This window comes from Watersipora subatra, chromosome 8 (genome assembly GCF_963576615.1).
Source record: "Watersipora subatra chromosome 8, tzWatSuba1.1, whole genome shotgun sequence".
NCBI classification, from domain to species: Eukaryota; Metazoa; Bryozoa; class Gymnolaemata; order Cheilostomatida; family Watersiporidae; genus Watersipora; species Watersipora subatra.
The window spans coordinates 39,700,653-39,724,475 of NC_088715.1; the positions used below are offsets into that span (position 1 = coordinate 39,700,653).

At 35.3% G+C, this 23,823-nt stretch overlaps 1 protein-coding gene across 3 annotated transcripts in view; it reads left to right on the forward strand.

Annotated features, from left to right (window-relative positions):
* The first annotated feature begins 2,269 nt into the window (after positions 1-2,269).
* The window catches only part of LOC137401544 (copper-transporting ATPase 1-like), an 82,390-nt gene continuing 60,836 nt past the window's right edge, over positions 2,270-23,823 (forward strand). For 2 of the 3 annotated variants that reach the window (XM_068087957.1, XM_068087959.1), the window contains exons 1-12: positions 2,270-2,315; positions 3,540-3,601; positions 5,502-5,634; positions 7,187-7,355; positions 9,310-9,510; positions 11,536-11,676; positions 18,359-18,529; positions 19,701-19,859; positions 21,077-21,214; positions 22,059-22,229; positions 22,636-22,794; positions 22,974-23,192. In XM_068087957.1, the coding sequence (XP_067944058.1) occupies positions 5,527-5,634; positions 7,187-7,355; positions 9,310-9,510; positions 11,536-11,676; positions 18,359-18,529; positions 19,701-19,859; positions 21,077-21,214; positions 22,059-22,229; positions 22,636-22,794; positions 22,974-23,192 (1,636 nt within the window). In that variant the 5' untranslated portion in view covers positions 2,270-2,315; positions 3,540-3,601; positions 5,502-5,526. The remainder of the gene's footprint in view (positions 2,316-3,539; positions 3,602-5,501; positions 5,635-7,186; positions 7,356-9,309; positions 9,511-11,535; positions 11,677-18,358; positions 18,530-19,700; positions 19,860-21,076; positions 21,215-22,058; positions 22,230-22,635; positions 22,795-22,973; positions 23,193-23,823) is intronic. The other variant, XM_068087958.1, reaches the window with a different exon arrangement.

The window sequence follows — 23,823 nt, forward strand, 5'->3', positions numbered from 1 at the left end:
CAGATCAAATGCTGCTTTCAAGCAAAATAGATCAAGTGGGCCAAATCATGGATCATACAAAAAATGATATCACCAAGCTTCAAGATAATGGTCGCCAAAACCTAAATAGAATCAATTCATATATTGCTGGACACCATGATATTGCTGGACTATGAAACTATTTTCTTGGTATGTTTGATTGTAATGGGGACATTTAGGCTGGTACCTTAACTGCCTAACAGTTTTCTTTTAAAAATCATTATTCAGTCCATATTTCAGCAACATTTGCATTTTATTTCCAATTGCAACAAAGGATAACTGTTATTATTTCAGAAGGCTGGAACAACAAACCATCAGCAGAGCAGTTCCGGCATATCTTTAGGCGCTTGGTTACAAGATGTGGTGTTACACTAGGAGCTGCTGGTAATGTCAGATCTATGGAGGACACTGCATTGTTACATGCTTCTACTACCTATGTGCCACCGACTGTTGGTGGCGAAGATTATGTTAAAGATGTTATTGACAGGCAAACTATGCTTCCCGAAGAATTGCTAAACATTACATCACATCTTGTTCTTGGTAACATTGCTGTATATTTATCTGGTTGGCTTCTCAGAAAACTGCTTAACAATTTCGTTGTGAGCCATGTAAACTCTCCCTAATTCAGTCTAAGGAAGTTAGCAAATATGATGATATTCATGTTCTGTTAAGAGTTGAGAACAACGGTGGCTTGATTTCTCCTTCTTATGGTGTTGTAACAACTGTTCTTTGCGCCGAAAAGTATCTAAAGACGGCTACATCAGCAAATCATTGTTTGAAATATCCCAAGATTCTGAAGTGTGTAAAAGAAGAGACTGCACACTATGATATATTTGAATTAAAGCAACATTGTACTGACACTTCGGTAGGAATTGATAATCATTTCTCACTACTAGCTTCAGTGGTTGAAACATACTTTGATTTAAGACAGCACCACTTTGCTAACTTAAGAAACCTAGATTTATATAAAGTGAAGTCAATGAACATCAGACATAATGCTACAAAAACATATTAGTTAGAGGACGGTGAACTGTTATGTCGCTGTGACGTAAATTGCCTATATCCGGTTTAAGTTAGTATTTATTTTTAAGATTTTTCATTATATATGCATACAAATTGTACAGTTTGCAGGCATGTAGTAGTTCAATTTATTATATAATTTATATATACTATAATGCTATTAGGCGTTATATTATTATCATCAGAGCATATGGCTCATTAATTTTTCATGCATGAATCATTTATTTTTTGAATCACAAACAAATTTGATGGTCAAGTATAATGTAATTAAGATTTATAGTTTGTTTTATATATGCATACAATTTGTACAGTTTGAAGGCATTTAGTTGTTTAATTTATTATATACTTTTTATACATAATGCTATTAGACATTGTATTAGCATCCGAGCATCTGGCTCATTTTCTATGCATATATCATTTATTTTCTAAATCACAAATAAATTTTGTGGTCAAGCATACTGTAATTAAGATTTATAGTTTGTTTTTGGTCTATTTCAACGAATAACACATATAAATATAACACAAATCAAGATATATCGAGCGTTGGGACCTACTGGCACAATAGCTAAAGCTAATCTAGGCTCGAGGCCAATCCAATCACTTTTCGAACAAAGTAATGTAAGTTGCAAGATTTTAGTCAAATGTATACAACAGTTTTGGCCAGTTTTCTGCTCTTGGTGATGTAAACAACTGTTTGCGATCTTTTATTACTGTAAATAGTCAATAAGTTTTAAAGCTAAAGTTCACTGGGCTGGTAAGGTGAGCAATGCCAATAATACCCTTAAATCCAGTGGAAACATCTGATGATAAGAAATGCAAATTATATAGAGCCCATATAGAGTTGTCTCCCTATTGTTGAAACCATGCCAATAGCCATCTACAACAAAAACTTATAACCTATGAATCTGTAGATCTTTAGCTAGCTTGATTTTGATATATAGGTTGATTAAGATTGGGGATGGATATAAGCATCCACGGCTCATTGAGATTAAACGTTATACAATGTCGCTCAGTTACTATAAATGAAGGCGTAATCATGTAGCCTATTTCAAGATGGCGCTCAAATTAAAACGCTGATAAATGACCTTGCCCATTCAGTCTAAATTCAGTCGGGTTATTAAGTAATGATCGTTTAAAATCGGTAATGCGGAACCTAATAATAGTTGGTTTAGTTTTAGTAGTCGTAAGCGGCCGTTCGGTTCTGGTCGTTGTGATCATTCGCAGGCGTTAGCTCGTTTGGTTACGGGCGTAGTTTCTTCATGCTCGTACATGTATCTGTAAGTAAATTGCTAAAAAAGTAATTATTATATTGTCTTTTTATATATGAGCAGTCTTTATTGTAGTAATCAATAGTCACATTTTACAACATGTTTTCTACAAGGTACCAGTCCAGACCTGCCAACCCAAGAGTGGGGCAATGCGTGAGATTTGGTTTTGAGGCAATTGATGTATCAATGATAGTATATATAAAATTGTGGAAATTGGGGCAAAAATCTCACGCATTTTCATTTGTTCTTTGGGGTGATTGCGTGAGTCTCACGCCCAATGCGTGAGAGTTGGCAGGTATGGGTACCACAGAAATAAGCGTTTGTTTAATCCATATGCTGCTTTTTAGAAGAATTTAAACTAAACACATAACTGTTGTAATTGTAACAATGAGGTGTTAAGACTCTTTAGTCCTCATTTAGCATATGACTTACTGATTTGTCATTTACACAGAATAAGTAGTGGAATCTGCCATCAAAAGTATTACTGACTTACTTTAGTTACTCACCCGAGTAACTTTGACAGAGTTACGAACATACTGTTTGTACTAATGTTGTCTTCGCTAGAAAACCTACGATATTTCTGCTGGTAGAAGCGAAGATTAATAATTCCGACCTTAAACACCTGTTGGTAAAAGTGAAAAGTGGTTAAAATATAGCTTTATTAAAGTGATTATTCGTGAATGTTATTGGTTCTATTCATTAGCTTGCTTAGCTGTTACAAATTACATCAGCTGCAAATGTAACAAAGTTGCCTTTGAGCTGTTTTCCGCTAGCCTAAATTTTTGAGAAGCTTTGTTGGGATTTATATTTATTTGGTCACTATTTGGTGAACAAAGTTACAATGTATATTAGTATATCTTCTCAATAGTGTTACTATTTAGCCATCACTGAGTGGTAAATAGCTTCATGTGCCAATGTTGTATTATTGGAGCAAGGAGTTGCACAAGGAGATCTAGGCATTGAAAGCTAGTTGCCGCAAAAATATATTACGTAGTTCAACATTAAACACATCAAGGCGTCTCTTATCTAAGGTTTAACATAGTTTAAAAATTTAGAATCATCGAAGGTTCAGTATCAGGATTTACTACCATCTAAAGTTTAGACCTTAGTAATAGGATGTCATATAATCTATGTAAGGTTTAGTATCATCTGACATTTGCCTCCATCTGATAGTTCATCTTCCTGCTCACGCAGATACTTTCCAATTTGATATGTAAAATTCTGTTCTCTTAGTTTGTAGGCCAAATATACAGAACATCGTCTTTTCAATAGCCAACCCACTGCTGCTAATCATGGTATGTACATTCGTCTAGTCTCACTGGTTGTATGTATATGTATCATAAAGAAACTGGATAACATTTATCTTTTCAAATTTTAAAATAAATTTTTGAGGAAATGTTAGAATCCAGCTGTTTCACCTTTTGGTTGGTATTGTGCTTTCCTTCAGCTTGGCCATCAGAAAACTAGTGAAATTTTGATACAGCTGCCTATAACAAGTGTTCTCCCCATCTAAACTTTGGAATTAGAGTTCTCCCCTTTGTAACTGCCTTGTAATACTGTTACTAATTACCTACCCATAGTGATGCTATTACTAACTACCCATAGTAATACTGTTACTAACTACCTTCCCTTAGTCATACTGTTACTAGCTACCTACCCATAGTAATACTGTTAACTACCTACCCATAGTAATACTGTTATTCACTACCTACCCGCCCTTTGTAATACTAGTACTATCTAATACTAGTAGCACTATCTCCACATGCACTATAGTATTGTCAAATTATTAACTGAGACCTATAATACTCCTTTGACATTGCTGAGCATTTTCCCAGCAGTCATATGGTTATACGGAAAGCAAGTACAGTCAAACATGGATAACTCGAACTTCACGGGACCGAGCGAAAGTGTTCAAGTTATCAGAGCGTTCAAGTTATCAGAGCACTGTCACAAGTCCATGTATTTATTTATTTATTAGTAGATACATGCACATATACAAACTATAATAGAAATCAAAAACATAAATGGCTTGTGTCAAATTAAATGCTTCTAAGGTAAAGTTTAAAACTTTTTTATCAAAAAGTATAGGAGATTTTTCTATCACTTGAGATTGTTTTGTTGTTTGAGGTGATGTCATTGTCAGGACGTTTTTTAGATTAAAATTGGCAAAACTTGATCGTTGTTGAAATGCTCAGAAGAAAAGACATCTTTTCCTTTTTAGCGTTTTAACTGAGATCAATTTTGCCGATTTTTCTTGAAGTTTATGCGAAGGTCACCTCACTTTTCCATGCTTCCGAAAGGCGATGGCTAACCGGATGTTTGGTAAAAATCAAAATTCACCAAACCTTTAGAAAAGTCGTTGACAAAAGTATTTTGCCGACGGTGGTAATAACGACGCCTATGATTTACGAAAAGTTGAGGTTTACCTCTATGACTTGGAATAAAGTGATTTTCTAAAGCGATAACAACCGTCTCGGTAGCCGTTGGGCAAAAAACTGTTCGAGATAACAGAGTTGAGGTCGAGTTATCTATAGCAATTTATCATTACGTGGGAACGGACAAAAGAAACCGTTCGAGTTAACCATGTGTTCGAGCTATTCGTGGGCGAGTTATCCATGTTTGACTGTATATAGAATGCTTCTTCATACATCATTTCGGCACTTTCCTTTGAGTTAACAATGTGAGAAGTACGATTTGGCTCACTCTTTTTAATGCCCTTTATTTTGCTTTCCAAGAATGACATCGTGACTAGAAAGTCTCAGGTGAGGTGAGAAAAAAAATGCTGAGCGCTTTTGCTTTTCAAATTCCAGGGTTTACTTTTCGACTCACCTCCATTCGCAAGCATGATTGAAAGTGCTGTTTTTGGTCATTGAAAGGGGTCATGGGGGTCATAGAACTAACGAACCTACCTTTAGTATGACAAGAGAAAATATGTTTCTGAATGCTTGATCTTGACAATGGGAGACACTGTCACGCACATGGCTTTGTATTACAGCGCTTCACATCACATAAGGTTGGAGATTTACTAGCTGGTGCCTCTTTTAGCGCTTTACGAAACTTATGCAAAACTAGTTTCATAAGTAAATGTTGAAGGATATGTTTGAACTGTAAAAACTGGAGATGGTGAATATCTTGCCTATCTATTTTATGTCCGTACTTCACAATGTTGTCGCTGAATTATATCCTCACTTTTAGTAGTGTATAAAGCGCTAGTCTTACTATGGATAGAAGAACAGTGTCTATTCATGTTTATGGCATGACATGCCAGTCATGTGTCCAACATATTGAATCAAGTCTTGCTGATTTTCCCGGGCTTCTCTCCATAAAGGTTAGTTGATGCATTCTTGATCAGCTCGAATATGACCTTGAACTCGCAGGCTTCTATGTCTATGAAGTGGTTATGAATATTTGCTTCCATGTCTACGAATATTTGCCACTCACGTTCTATGATGGTTTCTCAAACCTATCCACAACAGACATATGGCCGCCGTCTTTCTCTGCATACGACTCTCCTTTCCGAAAAAAAAATTTGTAAATATTTGTTTCTTCAGTTTTTATGCCATTGGTCAATATATTGCCTTACATCTGATCAGGCCATTATTGGTCTTCATCTGGTAATCACACATCAGGTACCAGAATAAGCCAATCTCAAATGTTTTAACTCCATCGATGGCAACAATCGAGCAAGAGTTTAGTAAAGCCGTGGTCACACGGGCACCGAACCGAACTAAATGACGCAAAACGACGTCGTTTTCAGCTCTAAAAAGTTCGGTTGAGGACATTTCTGACCGAAACGAACTATTTCGGTACTGCTCGAAATTTCGTGCCGAACCCTTGCTCTTATTGGCTGGTTAAAATTCTAGAATTGTAGCGAGCACGCGTCACATTTCTCCTTACGTGCGAGTAAAGTTAAAAAAGAAATGGGACGATACTTTTATTTCGTTAAATAAACAACATGAAGCAATTTACGACAAGGTTCACCCGGACTTGTGATTGGGTTGCATAAATGTAAGATGTTGCACTTAAGTTTTGCATAAATGTAAGGGAATGGTTGTGATTTTCTTTCGTGTGGAATATAAGTAATGTGTCATATTCATCCTGATGAAGTATCGTTGACTGATTTATTTATGTAAAACCACAGTACTATGATAAAGACTGATTTTGTTTGTTATGTACTCAGCATAGAAAAACATTCATATGTTAATAAAAAATATAATTATGTTGATGGGAAGGGTTAGCAAAATATTTGTATCGAGTGATTTATTTTGAGCAGCCGAACGATCTTCTGATAAATCTGCTGTTTAATTATAATTTATAATTGTTCCTCAAAGTTTTTTTTTGTTTACAATAGAAATATTTAACTCAAATACATAACAACTACTAATGAAACTGTGTCCTGTCTCTATACGTATGGTATCTAGGAAGCGAAGTTACTTCGGTAGCCGTGTGACATGTGCCACGAACCGAACCAGCCTCCGAACCGATCCTACGTCGGTTCGGTGCTCGTGTGACCACGCCTTAATAGTACCCATCACTAATCCCATCACTAATCCCATCACTAATCCCATTAATAAAATTCTAATAGGCTGTTCCTGCTATTAAGATCTATAGCTTAATCTCAAGTACATACTGCCAGCTTAATGGACCCGCCTCTTGTTGCCATTGCTACTATTAATAAAGACTCCATCTTGCGTAGCATCACTCAATATATTTGTGACCTATACTGTTATTGGATTATCTGATATGTATACTCTTATAGTTAAAATAATGCGCGTTTCGTATAACTGATTGTACTTTGGCTGTAAAATAATGGCCAGTTTGACAGGCCTCCAGCACACCATATGTTCATAACATGAACCCTCTGGTTTCTCTAAACACAGGTTTCTCTAGAAAAGAGGGAGGCGAAGGTGGAATATCTAGCCTCTGCTACTAACGCTCAACAGATCGCCGACTCCATTAATAGTTTGGGTTTCAAAGCTACATTTTCGGCCAATGAGAACGATGCTTTCAATGCTGAAGAAAGAGAAAATGTGACGATACTGGTAGATGGTGTGTATGTATGCTCTTTAATCTACACCGTATTTGATACTGGTAGATGGTGTGTGTGTATGCTCTTTAATCTACACCGTATTTGATACTGGTAGATGGTGTGTATGTATGCTCTTTAATCTACACCGTATTTGATACTGGTAGATGGTGTGTATGTATGCTCTTTAATCTACACCGTATTTGATACTGGTAGATGGTGTGTATGTATGCTCTTTAATCTACACCGTATTTGATACTGGTAGATGGTGTGTATGTATGCTCTTTAATCTACACCGTATTTGATACTGGTAGATGGTGTGTATGTATGCTCTTTAATCTACACCGTATTTGATACTGGTAGATGGTGTGTATGTATGCTCTTTAATCTACACCGTATTTGATACTGGTAGATGGTGTGTATGTATGCTCTTTAATCTACACCGTATTTGATACTGGTAGATGGTGTGTATGTATGCTCTTTAATCTACACCGTATTTGGCTGTAGGGTTTAATTTCTTAAACTTATTGCAGGCTACCACATGGTTCAATACATCATTCAGCGCGTACTGAGCTTTGTTTTAGCCTTGGCACCCAGTTTTAAAGGCTTACTAATGAGTATATTTTTGTTCCTATTCTCATTCACATGAAACTCGAGCTTAGTAAACATTGTCAGGGTAATCATGATGAATAATTTAAATAATTAACTCTGTGCTCTGTATGAACTCTCAGGTGACTAACTTTTCACCGCTAAAGTTCATCAAGTCTGTTACCATATTTCATTTGTTATAATATCTACTCATGGAACTTTAGTGAATCTATATATATTAATTGAAGTGTTTGTATTTTTGTAGTTTCCAGTGAATAGCGATTGGTTAAAATGTGTTAGCTGCGAAGAACTATTGGTTAATAACATATTGGTTCGGTGTCGTCATCGGCATTGCATTGGTTTGACATGTCGGAGTTCTATTACCACTTTTTGTAAGGCAAAAATTATTTCCTTTTTGAAAATTTATTTATTTCAACTGTTCATGTGAAAAACCTCGCTTTTCACATGAACAGTTGGATGTTGGGTAATCTCGAGTAGGCAGTAAAAATGGCATATATACATTCTCTCTCTCCGCTCAGTCAGACAAAGAACATCGTTTCCTCTCATGCCTTTCAGTGATGTATTTAATTCCGATATCTCATCGTTACGCTTGTACTAATTACTTTGTACATTGTATTCAAATCTTTCATGGATAGCTTCTTCCGCAACCTTCTTCCGCAAATCTTCTGTAACCTTTTTCATACACACACTTCTAAGCACTCATTGTTATTACAAATTCATCATATTCAGGATTTTTCTCTCGTTTTCTCAGTTTGTATTAATTGTAGCCACTCATCAATCTCACATCAATCACTAGTTTAGACTAGATTAAGTTATTCAATTCATTGAGCAAAGAAACTTAGCCACTGGCTACTACGTTACCTGACATTGTTTATAAGCTATTTTAAATTTTGAGCGAATTTGTAACATAACAAGTAAAAAATATTTTTCAGCAGTCTGATTTAGCTATGCCTTGTGCTTTCAAATATTTGAATTATGCGTTGGCCAGATACAGAAAAAATAAACAAACACCTTCATTTGAAAGTTAGAATGGTAGATGTTGTAGATGTTGACTAAAAATGCATTTTCTGTTCAAAAGCGTTTTTATTACCTCTGCAACTTTCAGCATAATTATATCCTATTTGATCATACAGTTTTTATAGCGCATTCACTTTTCCTTATGAATGACTCGTGTATGACTACTGTACCAACTATATATGAATTTTGTGCAACTGACAACTAGGTGCCTGTATGACTCATGCTGAATGCTTATGATTTATTCATTATGTTCAATTAGATTAATTGGAGTTTTAGTAGTATTTATGTAATTGTGCAGAACAATTAATTGTCATTGCGTTTTCAAAATCGTTTGTTTTGTACTGATTGAAGGCATGAAAGGCGAGTCTTGCGTGGCCAAGATAGAAGACTCCATCAAATCTAAGACAGGAGTCTGCTCCGTTAAAGTCTCATTGACTTATAAAAAAGTGGAGGTGCTCTTTGACGCGATTGTGACTACAAAGGAGGACATTCGGGCGAGCCTTGAGGACCTTGGTTTTTCAGCCAGCTTCCCATCCTCTAAGCTTGACCAAGGTTAGTAGAGCTACCAAACTGTTGGCAGATGATAAATTTTTTTCAGCAAAAATAAGATTTTTCAATGTAAATTTATTTTTACGATGCTCATAATTTTTTGATATATTTGATTCTTTTGCTCATGTTTGCTCATGCAAATTGTCTGTGTACTGCATTGCACATGAGATAGCTGGTGAACCCAGTTGTCAGTATTAGTTACTAGCGTGCTTTAGTTTGACAAATTCTTATACTTCTCTCATTCAACAGCCATATAAAATTAGATAATGTGGTGCAAACTACATATACATGTATAAGTTACTGGATTAGAGCTACTAGCACAAAGTCAATTGAAAACCAAAGACAAGAACATGACATTCTCCCTTTGTGTGATCGATGTCATTGATCATGCAAAATATAAACATCAGCTCGCCCGTTTTCTTAGTTCTTAGTCGGTTTTTTAGTTCTGAATGAACTAAACCCAATGCGGAGAATATGATTGAATGCTTGCACTCGAGCTCATTGTAGCAAGGAGTTTGACGTCATAATGTCCTTTTTGAAACTGAGTAATGGGAGCAAACTACCATTTACACTTGATATTTCACAATTAATACTGCTTTGATGGTTACTAAATAAACTCATAGGTCCTCCTTTCAAAGGTCCTTCCGTAGCATTTCACTACACGCTTGTTAATTATATCCGTAGCATGCCACTACACGCTTGTTAATTATATCCGTAGCATGCCACTACACACAGTCAATTATATCCATAGCATGCCACTACACGCAGTCAATTATATCCATAGCATTTCACTACACGCTTGTTAATTATATCCGTAGCATGCCACTACACGCAGTCAATTATATCCGTAGCATGCCACTACACGCAGTCAATTATATCCGTAGCATGCCACTACACGCAGTCAATTATATTCGTAGCATGCCTCTACACACAGTCAATTATATTCATCATGCTTTCCAAATCATGACAGATGAGTTTTTACATATTTGTTACATAAATACGACATGGTTTGTCAAGAAACACTGATTTTTACAAAATTATGAAAAACATAGTAATTTTTTCCCCAAAAATATCATTATTCCAATCAACAATTTATAATATTTGATTTTTTCATGCCAACTCTGCGATCTACACCACGTTGGATAATTTTTATTAGTAAAACATTATTATAAACCTAAATCTTTTATCTTTCACTATATTCAATAATATGAAAAGCAGTCTGACGTATTTTATGTGATCAGATGTTCCCAAACATTAACTCACTGTCTGGCTGAGAATTTTTAAGATGTGTCATATATACTGCTGACAGATTACCTAATGTTAAGGTCTGACTGTATTTGATGTGTAACATCAACTCCTTTAATACGCTAATAGTTTGTGATTAGATGTCCTTGATTACTACCACATTCCTTGCGTCTCTAATCTAAATGTTAATAAGGATACTTTTCTCTCTCTCTCACGCTGGAGTACATGAGTCTGTTAGCATCGGACATCAGTTTATCTGATTCAGTTTTAATGCTGCTTTGTGATTGGTTTATACAATACACAATCATATCTTGTGATTTTGTAGTGTAAGGACTGTTTTTTTTTTTTGAATGCACCATTCTTGTCTTTGGTTGTCAGTTTGTCTGTGCGGTGTTTGGGAGTCTTGTTGTCAATTTAGTAAAATATCTGCAGGTAGAAGGTTGACATACCATCGCTAGCAATTAGTGGTTTCGTATGTCCTGATAGTCACTTTTCATGTCCAACTGTTGGCACATCTGAAGGCTATCAAATTTCCATAATTCTTTATTTGCTGAGGTTCTTGTTTGATGATGTCGCTTGCACAGCCTTCAGATAAGAAAGCAATTGGAGTTATTTGCTTTTAAAGATGACCTTTTTCTAATAAGACTTTAAGATAACAATAGCTTTAAAATAGGTTTATAATAATCATCACTTTCTGACTCGCAACTCTAGGAGGTACTTCAATTTTCATAAGACAAAAAACATGCTTTATTTTTATTGTTTGATGTGTATGTTTCGTTTTAGACTGTGCAGGTGTTAACAAGAGTGTTCTAGTATTATGTATAGAAAATATGACGTGCATGTCATGCGTTCGAAAAATTCAGGGTAAGATGTCAGCTGTCAAGGGTGTGACGCGGGTCAAGGTTGAGTTAGAAGACAAGACAGGTGAGTATTCCTAAGCCTTTATCTGACTAGTAAGAGTGCTGCACTGCTACCAACTTGGTCAACTTCACTTTTTAGCCTCGTTTCACTTTTTTCAAGGATGTTAAAGCGCTTCCTTATATTATATTACTTCCAAGTGTAAATACTTTTTTTATAAATCTTTAAAAATTCACCTCATCTTTAGTGCTCCAAAGATCTGAGTTCACACGTTCTCTATCCTCAAACGTGGTATTTTAACAAATTGTCATTTGACTAGAAAAAGCCTACTAGCATAGTATAATGTAGAGTGTAATCCGGACGCAGTTGAGGGTGACAAAAACATGAAAAGTCTTGTCCGTATAGATATACAGCTAGGTGTTTGAATGTATGCTGTTAACAAGATATAGAGATAGGTGTTTGAATGTATGCTGTTATCAAGTTATAGAGATAGGTGTTTGAATGTATGCTGTTATCAAGTTATAGATGTAGGTGTTTGAATGTATGCTGTTAACAAGATATAGAGCTAGGTGTTTGAATGTATGCTGTTAACAAGATATAGAGATAGGTGTTTGAATGTATGCTGTTATCAAGTTATAGATGTAGGTGTTTGAATGTATGCTGTTATCAAGTTATAGAGATAGGTGTTTGAATGTATGCTGTTAACAAGATATAGAGCTAGGTGTTTGAATGTATGCTGTTATCAAGTTATAGAGATAGGTGTTTGAATGTATGCTGTTAACAAGATATAGAGCTAGGTGTTTGAATGTATGCTGTTAACAAGTTATAAAGATAGGTGTTTGAATGTATGCTGTTATCAAGTTATAGAGATAGGTGTTTGAATGTATGCTGTTATCAAGTTATAGAGGTAAGTGTTTGAATGTATGCTGTTAACAAGATATAGAGCTAGGTGTTTGAATGTATGCTGTTATCAAGTTATAGATGTAGGTGTTTGAATGTATGCTGTTAACAAGATATAGAGCTAGGTGTTTGAATGTATGCTGTTATCAAGTTATAGAGATAGGTGTTTGAATGTATGCTGTTATCAAGTTATAGAGATAGGTGTTTGAATGTATGCTGTTATCAAGTTATAGCGCTAGATGTTTGAATGTATGCTGTTAACAAGATATAGAGCTAGGTGTTTGAATGTATGCTGTTATCAAGTTATAGAGATAGGTGTTTGAATGTATGCTGTTAACAAGATATAGAGCTAGGTGTTTGAATGTATGCTGTTATCAAGTTATAGAGATAGGTGTTTGAATGTATGCAGTTATCAAGTTATAGAGATAGGTGTTTGAATGTATGCTGTTAACAAGTTATAGAGATAGGTGTTTGAATGTATGCTGTTATCAAGTTATAGAGATAGGTGTTTGAATGTATGCTGTTATCAAGTTATAGAGATAGGTGTTTGAATGTATGCTGTTAACAAGATATAGAGCTTGGTGTTTGAATGTATGCTGTTAACAAGATATAGAGATAGGTGTTTGAATGTATGCTGTTATCAAGTTATAGAGATAGGTGTTTGAATGTATGTTGTTAACAAGATATAGAGATGGGTGTTTGAATGTATGCTGTTAACAAGATATAGAGCTAGGTGTTTGAATGTATGCTGTTAACAAGATATAGAGATAGGTGTTTGAATGTATGCTGTTATCAAGTTATAGAGATAGGTGTTTGAATGTATGCTGTTAACAAGATATAGAGATAGGTGTTTGAATGTATGCTGTTATCAAGTTATAGAGGTAAGTGTTTGAATGTATGCTGTTATCAAGTTATAGAGATAGGTGTTTGAATGTATGCTGTTATCAAGTTATAGATGTAGGTGTTTGAATGTATGCTGTTATCAAGTTATAGAGATAGGTGTTTGAATGTATGCTGTTAACAAGATATAGAGATAGGTGTTTGAATGTATGCTGTTATCAAGTTATAGAGGTAAGTGTTTGAATGTATGCTGTTATCAAGATATAGAGATAGGTGTTTGAATGTATGCTGTTAACAAGATATAGAGCTAGGTGTTTGAATGTATGCTGTTAACAAGATATAGAGCTAGGTGTTTGAATGTATGCTGTTAACAAGATATAGAGATAGGTGTTTGAATGTATGCTGTTAACAAGTTATAGAGATAGGTGTTTGAATGTATGCTGTTATCAAGTTATAGAGATAGGTGTTTGAATGTATGCTGTTAACAAGATATAGAGATAGGTGTTTGAATGTATGCTGTTAACAAGATGTAGAGATAGGTGTTTGAATGTATGCTGTTATCAAGTTATAGAGATAGGTGTTTGAATGTATGCTGTTAACAAGATATAGAGATGGGTGTTTGAATGTATGCTGTTATCAAGTTATAGAGGTAAGTGTTTGAATGTATGCTGTTAACAAGATATAGAGCTAGGTGTTTGAATGTATGCTGTTATCAAGTTATAGAGATAGGTGTTTGAATGTATGCTGTTAACAAGATGTAGAGATAGGTGTTTGAATGTATGCTGTTATCAAGTTATAGAGATAGGTGTTTGAATGTATGCTGTTATCAAGTTATAGAGATAGGTGTTTGAATGTATGCTGTTATCAAGATGTAGAGATAGGTTTTTGAATGTATGCTGTTATCAAGTTATAGAGATAGGTGTTTGAATGTATGCTGTTATCAAGTTATAGAGATAGGTGTTTGAATGTATGCTGTTAACAAGTTATAGAGATAGGTGTTTGAATGTATGCTGTTATCAAGTTATAGAGGTAAGTGTTTGAATGTATGCTGTTAACAAGATATAGAGCTAGGTGTTTGAATGTATGCTGTTATCAAGTTATAGAGATAGGTGTTTGAATGTATGCTGTTAACAAGATATAGAGATGGGTGTTTGAATGTATGCTGTTAACAAGATATAGAGCTAGGTGTTTGAATGTATGCTGTTATCAAGTTATAGAGCTAGGTGTTTGAATGTATGCTGTTATCAAGTTATAGAGATAGGTGTTTGAATGTATGCTGTTATCAAGTTATAGAGATAGGTGTTTGAATGTATGCTGTTAACAAGATATAGAGATAGGTGTTTGAATGTATGCTGTTAACAAGATATAGAGATAGGTGTTTGAATGTATGCTGTTATCAAGTTATAGAGATAGGTGTTTGAATGTATGCTGTTAACAAGATATAGAGATAGGTGTTTGAATGTATGCTGTTAACAAGTTATAGAGATAGGTGTTTGAATGTATGCTGTTAACAAGATATAGAGCTAGGTGTTTGAATGTATGCTGTTAACAAGATATAGAGATAGGTGTTTGAATGTATGCTGTTAACAAGTTATAGAGATAGGTGTTTGAATGTATGCTGTTATCAAGTTATAGAGATAGGTGTTTGAATGTATGCTGTTAACAAGATATAGAGATAGGTGTTTGAATGTATGCTGTTAACAAGATGTAGAGATAGGTGTTTGAATGTATGCTGTTAACAAGATATAGAGATAGGTGTTTGAATGTATGCTGTTAACAAGATATAGAGATAGGTGTTTGAATGTATGCTGTTATCAAGTTATAGAGATAGGTGTTTGAATGTATGCTGTTAACAAGTTATAGAGATAGGTGTTTGAATGTATGCTGTTATCAAGTTATAGAGATAGGTGTTTGAATGTATGCTGTTATCAAGTTATAGAGATAGGTGTTTGAATGTATGCTGTTAACAAGATATAGAGATAGGTGTTTGAATGTATGCTGTTATCAAGTTATAGAGGTAAGTGTTTGAATGTATGCTGTTATCAAGATATAGAGATAGGTGTTTGAATGTATGCTGTTAACAAGATATAGAGCTAGGTGTTTGAATGTATGCTGTTAACAAGATATAGAGCTAGGTGTTTGAATGTATGCTGTTAACAAGATGTAGAGATAGGTGTTTGAATGTATGCTGTTATCAAGTTATAGAGATAGGTGTTTGAATGTATGCTGTTATCAAGATATAGAGCTAGGTGTTTGAATGTATGCTGTTATCAAGTTATAGAGATAGGTGTTTGAATGTATGCTGTTATCAAGATATAGAGATAGGTGTTTGAATGTATGCTGTTATCAAGTTATAGAGATAGGTGTTTGAATGTATGCTGTTATCAAGTTATAGAGATAGGTGTTTGAATGTATGCTGTTAACAAGATATAGAGATAGGTGTTTGAATGTATGCTGTTAACAAGATATAGAGATAGGTGTTTGAATGTATGCTGTTATCAAGTTATAGAGATAGGTGTTTGAATGTATGCTGTTATCAAGTTATAGAGGTAAGTGTTTGAATGTATGCTGTTAACAAGATATAGAGCTAGGTGTTTGAATGCATGCTGTTAACAAGATATAGAGCTAGGTGTTTGAATGTATGCTGTTATCAAGTTATAGAGATAGGTGTTTGAATGTATGCTGTTATCAAGTTATAGAGGTAAGTGTTTGAATGTATGCTGTTAACAAGATATAGAGCTAGGTGTTTGAATGTATGCTGTTATCAAGTTATAGAGATAGGTGTTTGAATGTATGCTGTTATCAAGATGTAGAGGTAAGTGTTTGAATGTATGCTGTTAACAAGATATAGAGCTAGGTGTTTGAATGTATGCTGTTATCAAGTTATAGAGGTAAGTGTTTGAATGTATGCTGTTAACAAGATATAGAGCTAGGTGTTTGAATGCATGCTGTTAACAAGATATAGAGGTAAGTGTTTGAATGTATGCTGGTAACAAGATATAGAGCTAGGTGTTTGAATGCATGCTGTTAACAAGATATAGAGCTAGGTGTTTGAATGTATGCTGTTATCAAGTTATAGAGATAGGTGTTTGAATGTATGCTGTTATCAAGTTATAGAGGTAAGTGTTTGAATGTATGCTGTTAACAAGATATAGAGCTAGGTGTTTGAATGTATGCTGTTATCAAGATATAGAGATAGGTGTTTGAATGTATGCTGTTATCAAGTTATAGAGATAGGTGTTTGAATGTATGCTGTTATCAAGTTATAGAGGTAAGTGTTTGAATGTATGCTGTTAACAAGATATAGAGCTAGGTGTTTGAATGCATGCTGTTAACAAGATATAGAGCTAGGTGTTTGAATGTATGCTGTTATCAAGTTATAGAGATAGGTGTTTGAATGTATGCTGTTATCAAGTTATAGAGGTAAGTGTTTGAATGTATGCTGTTAACAAGATATAGAGATAGGTGTTTGAATGTATGCTGTTATCAAGTTATAGAGGTAAGTGTTTGAATGTATGCTGTTAACAAGATATAGAGCTAGGTGTTTGAATGCATGCTGTTAACAAGATATAGAGCTAGGTGTTTGAATGTATGCTGTTATCAAGTTATAGAGATAGGTGTTTGAATGTATGCTGTTATCAAGTTATAGAGGTAAGTGTTTGAATGTATGCTGTTAACAAGATATAGAGCTAGGTGTTTGAATGTATGCTGTTATCAAGTTATAGAGATAGGTGTTTGAATGTATGCTGTTAACAAGATATAGAGCTAGGTGTTTGAATGTATGCTGTTATCAAGTTATAGAGATAGGTGTTTGAATGTATGCTGTTATCAAGTTATAGAGGTAAGTGTTTGAATGTATGCTGTTAACAAGATATAGAGCTAGGTGTTTGAATGTATGCTGTTATCAAGTTATAGAGGTAAGTGTTTGAATGTATGCTGTTATCAAATTATAGAGCTAGGTGTTTGAATGTATGCTGTTAACAAGATATAGAGATAGGTGTTTGAATGCATGCTGTTATCAAGTTATAGAGATAGGTGTTTGAATGTATGCTGTTATCAAGTTATAGAGATAGGTGTTTGAATGTATGCTGTTATCAAGATATAGAGATAGGTGTTTGAATGTATGCTGTTAACAAGATATAGAGATAGGTGTTTGAATGTATGCTGTTATCAAGTTATAGAGATAGGTGTTTGAATGTATGCTGTTAACAAGATATAGAGATAGGTGTTTGAATGTATGCTGTTAACAAGATATAGAGATAGGTGTTTGAATGTATGCTGTTATCAAGTTATAGAGATAGGTGTTTGAATGTATGCTGTTAACAAGATATAGAGATAGGTGTTTGAATGTATGCTGTTAACAAGTTATAGAGATAGGTGTTTGAATGTATGCTGTTAACAAGATATAGAGATAGGTGTTTGAATGTATGCTGTTATCAAGTTATAGAGCTAGGTGTTTGAATGTATGCTGTATGCTGTTATCGTAACGATATAGTTTTGTTCAACTTAATTTGAGGCATTCAAAATATTTTTTTGTCTTCTTTGACAATAGATTTTGCTGTCTAGAAAAAAGAAAAAATCGATGTAAATTGACATTGTAGGTGTGAACTTCCCTTAACTTATTATAAAATTACTGTAATCACGGACTCTAAACCGAGTGAAAGTGGTACTAAAAGGAAAAAGTTGTCGATACAAACCAATAGTACTACAGTTATGGTACAATCAGTTAATTAAAAAGTTCTATTAGAAAAAGTCTAGTTTTTTTCTTTTGGATCAAAAGGTCAATGGGGGTGAATTTAGAAAGATTTAGAGCGGATTTTGCAATTTACATGTATTTTATTGTTTGAATAATGCAAAACCCTTGTACCGTAACGTAAACATTTCTGGAATGGATTATTTCCGTTGTAGGGGAGTCAACTGTCATTGAAAAAGGTCAACCGACAATCAAATGGAATCAACATGTTCATTATTCTTAAGTCCTTGCTAATCACCTGATTTATTCCGATAGGTACTATAGAGTATGACCAGAGTCTGACATCCCCCCTCCACCTGCTGGACCATGTCAATCAGATTGGCAAGTTTGTGGCCCGAATTGACTCAGTGAATGGACAGAGTGTGGAAATGACGACGATTGATATTAAAGGCATGTCTTGTGGAAGATGTGTCAACAACATACAGGGTTGGTCCAGTAGCGTCCAATTATTCAATATCAGTGCTTTGAACAGGGATAGACACACCTTGTCTAGCCATTGTTAATCACAATTCTTGTGATCAATTTAAAACTTCACCAAAATATGATGCGCTTTGGTTGACTAGTTGAAACCCAACATTTTTAGTCTACAAAAATAATATTTTAAAAGAATTTGATTTGAATGTGTCAGAAATGGAAGAAACAGGCAGCTCTCGGTAGACGCAGTTGAATCACATTTTTCTGTGTAATAAGGGCTTAGGCTTGACACTTGGGCATTGAAAATCTCATTTAATGACATGAGGTTAATAAAAAGCAGCTCAAAGGTTGACATTCCAGATTTCGATAAACTTGTGCTAGCAGTTTGCCATACGAGTTGAAAATATGTCTATTAATGTTTCATCTGGAGGCCTCATCTGTTGCTACCCTTTCAATACATTTATTGTTAACAAGATATGGAGGAAGGCGTTTGAATGCATGCTGTTAACAAGATATAGTAATAGGTGTTTAAATGCATGTTGTTAACAAGATAAAGTGATAGGTGTTTAAATGCATGCTGTTAACAAGATATAGAGGTAGGTGTTTGAATACATGCTGTTAACAAGATATAGATGTAGGTGTTTGAATACATGCTGTTATCAAGTTATAGAAATAGGTGTTTAAATGCATGCTGTTAACAAGATATAGAGGTAGGTGTTTGAATGCATGCTATTAACAAGATATAGTGATAGGTGTTTGCATGTATGCTGTTGAAGGTTTACTTGCAACAAAATTCACATTACAGTTATTGGATATCAACAGACTCACCATGTCTTACTCTGCTGTGTTGAAGGTGCAAAATATGTGGAAATGTGATTACAAGCTCTTTGAGCTCAAAAACGAAAAGCCGCCGTAGATTGGAATCTGTTTATTTCTCTGACGTAGTCATTACATTGATTAGTCATCTACAAGTTGATTATAGATTGTGATGAAATTAAATGAACTTGGCTTGCTTCTGCATCTTTAATATCTTTCTGAAGGAACATCGCCACTGAACAGCACTGCCACTGAACTTTGAGATACAAATTACATGAGACTCATTTATTTACGTGAACCATTTGTTTATCTTTATACTGTATACGATCAACACAAATACTGTATCGCTCAACATCTGTTCCACCAGGTAAGATGGGGGAGAAGGTAGGAGTCATTGACATCTTGGTGTCACTGGAGCAGAGTACTGGACGGGTGGTCTATAGACCCGAACTGATCGATGTTGAGAGTATCTGCCAACAGATAAATGGCATTTCTAGCAAGTTCTCTGCCTTATTTCCAGTGCAAGGTGAGTGTGTAGAGCCCTGTTATAGTTTTTGTCAAATTTGTACCACCTGATAATTCATTTTCTAGAACACTAAATTTTAGTAAAATGATATAGTATAGAACACGTTTTATTTACCAACTTCACGGGTATGAAAGAAAGACGATCGAGTCGTGGTGCCTGATCATCTATATTTGCTTTTATCGTCTCACTCTAGAGGACACATATTCATAGAAGGAGGACACATATATTCAGAAGACGCACATAAATATTTACTGGGTTTTTATGTTTTTCCACTAAACATTTTGAAAAAACTTACTTTGGTTTCTGTGGTAGTCCTAAGATTGCAAAGTCACAGCTCTTTCGACACACAGTTTTTTCTAAAGACATATTTTGCTACATATATTTATTACTGACCAGTGATGTAGCTGCACTGGTTATATGAAGTACTGACCACCCATGTAGCCGTACTGGTTATATGAAGTACTGACCACCCATGTAGCTGTACTAGTTATATGAAGTACTGACCGCCCATGTAGCTGTACTAGTTATAGGACGTACTGACCACCCATGTAGCTGCACTGGTTATATGAAGTACTGACCACCCATGTAGTTGTACTGGTTATATGAAGTACTGACCACCCATGTAGCTGTACTGGTTATATGAAGTGAAGTGCTAACCACCCATGTAGCTTCACTGGTTATGTGAAGTGCTGACCACCCATGTAGCTGCACTGGTTATATGAAGTACTGACCAACTGACCACCCATGTAGCTGCACTGGTTATATGAAGTACTGACCACCCATGTAGCTGCACTGGTTATATGAAGTACTGACCACCCATGTAGCTGCACTGGTTATATGAAGTACTGACCAACTGACCACCCATTTAGCTGCACTGGTTATATGAAGTACTGACCACCCATGTAGTTGTACTGGTCATATCTGTCACCTGTCATATCTGTCACCATGTGCATAATTAAATATTTTATGTTATTCATACTTTACAACACCTGTTGCCATTTTGAGTTGCGATGAAACTGTCGAAACACAATGGTTGTGTTGAGAAGACACTCTCTGACATGCATTAACTGGTCGTGATGACAGCATTCTTTTCAAGTTCCATGAGAGTTACACAAAACATATATTTTAATGGTTTGGTATTTGGACCAAGAATAACAAGTTTGTTCCCTGATGTTATCAGCAAGAGAGTGTCAGTAACGGTGTTTTGTACTTGACAGTTATTGAGAGTGACTACCACACTACGATGTTACACATAGAAAATATGACATGTATGTCATGCGTGCGTAACATCGAAGGTAAGATGTCTGCTGTCGAAGGTGTGAGAACAGTCAGCGTTCAGCTTGAAGAGGGAACAGGTTAGTAGTTGTTAATATCATTATCTAGCTCTCTGGGTATTATTACGCGTTTCCTTTTATTAATTTTTACACTGTTCGCCGAGCCGTATTCTGTTTAATTTTATTATATACATTTATATATATTTAATTTTGCTAGATGAATGCTCAGTGTTGCACGGGTAGTAAAAATTATTGTCCAATGAATTTGAGTAATTTAAATAGTGAAGCTAGAAATTTACTGCAATAAGAGCCGTATCCTACATCTGAAATGTCTTCTACATCTCCTGACGTTACGTTATGAATAATGATCTATAACGCAATCATGAACTTGAAGTGCGCCAGCAGTTTTGCAAGCGATGCATAAGTATGTGCCTTACTATTCCATAGTATGGCAAGGAAAGCCTAGTGTAGTAGGTTAACTTGCTGGTCTGCAGACCTGAAAATGATGAGCTCAAATTCTGCGCGAAGCAGATTTTTCATTCCTAAAAATATCGCTATAACCCATAGACCTAGACTATACTGTACCTGTATACTATACCTATTAACTGTATAGTTAATAGGTCTATGCTATAACTGGTCAGACAAAGGACAAACACTGAGAGTTATATGAATAGATTAGTTTATGATGGTATGAAATAATAGTCTATCACAACTATGGGTTTTCTGTATTCGCTCTCAGATATCCAACAGGTATCCTGTCCATCCTTGTCAGTGTCAGCTGCAATCAAAGCTATATCTTAGGGATTAGTCTTATAGCGGAACCTCTAGTCCCTCTATAGTTGTGATAGAAGACTATTACTACTAACTCTCTGCTGCGGAGCTCTATTTCTCATTTGCTTTCTCTTTCTTTTATTTGCTCTCATAGGTACTATAGAGTATGACCAGAGTCTGACATCTCCCCTCCACCTGCTCGACCATGTCAATCAGATTGGCAAGTTTGTGGCCCGAATTGACTCAGTGAATGGACAGAGTGTGGAAATGACTACGATTGATATTAAAGGCATGTCTTGTGGAAGATGTGTCAACAACATACAGGGTTGGTCCAGTCGTTTTACGTTATTGTCTATCAAAGGCCTTCAGCACTTTCTTTGCTCGAGTCTGTTTGATTCGACACTGCCCCAGTCGATTGTGTCTGTACATTGTACTTGTACATTATGTTTGTACATTGTACATTGTGTTTGTACATTGTACTTGTACATTGTGTTTGTACATTGTACTTGTACATTGTGTTTGTACATTGTACTGGTACATTGTGGTTCTACATTGTGTTTGTACATTGTACTGGTACGTTGTACTTGTACATTGTACTTGTACATTGTGTTTGTACTTGTACATTGTACATTGTGTTTGTACATTGCACTTGTACATTGTGGTTCTACATTGTGCTTGGTCTGGTGGTAACTATCAAAAAATACTGTATCGCTCGACATCTGTTCTACCAGGTAAGATGAGGGAGAAGGTAGGAGTCGTTGACATCTTGGTGTCACTTGAGCAGAGTACTGGACGGGTGGTCTATAGACCCGAACTGATCGATATTGAGAGTATCTGCCAACAGATAAATGGCATTTCTAGCAAGTTCTCTGCCTCATTTCCACTGCAAGGTGAGCTGAAACCACTTCCACCGACCCTTCAGATTACAGCTGGTCAACAAAGTAATTGTTGTTCACTTTTCACCAGCTTTTTCATAGTACTACTGATAATATATATAATCATAGTTGTCCTGATGATAAGTACATGTACGTGTATGTACTTCTATTTTATCTGATATGATTATATGCAGATATAGCATTAGAACCCGAGGTGAAGATGAAGATGGGAGGCCCGTGGAAGCTGGGAGCTCGCCAAAAGGACGAGCCAGGCAATGTACTGAAAGACCCGAACTTTCGTGACTACTGCCCTACCACTAGTAGCGGCTTTGAAAAGGTCACACTTAAGGTTGTTGGTATGACATGTGCCTCTTGCGTTGCAAACATTGAGCGGAACTTAAGCAAGGTTAAAGGTTGGTTGAAGTTTTTTTCTTAGTGACTGCACTGTGAAAGTATAGTCAGTTATCACTACCTATAATCCACTATGGTCATGTATAGTCACCTATAATCAGTTATTACTACCTATAGTAAACTATGGTCATGTATAGTCACCTATAATCAGTTATTACTACCTATAGTAAACTATGGTCATGTATAGTCACCTATAATCAATTATCACTACCTATAGTAAACTATGGTCATATATATTCACCTATAATCAGTTATCACTACCTATAATCCACTATTGCCATGTATAGTCACCTATAGTCAGTTATCACTACCTATAGTAAACTATGGCCATGTATATTCACCTATAATCATTAATAAGACAGGTACATTTGTTTACAAGCTAAGCCATGTCATTTTAGATCGTGTAATATGCAATTCCTTTGAAAGGAAAAGTTTTTGCTCCAATTCTCTTCACATAGGTTCTATTCATTAGGTGTTCCTCATTAGGGAGACAGTGTATATCATTAGAACAAACATTTCATGCCTCAAATAGTTATCTAGCACTCCTCATGAATTTATGCTAGCAACTATGTTATCAATCCAAGTTTGTGGTAATCTTTTTTTTATTCACACGAACAGCCTCTTAAGGCATGT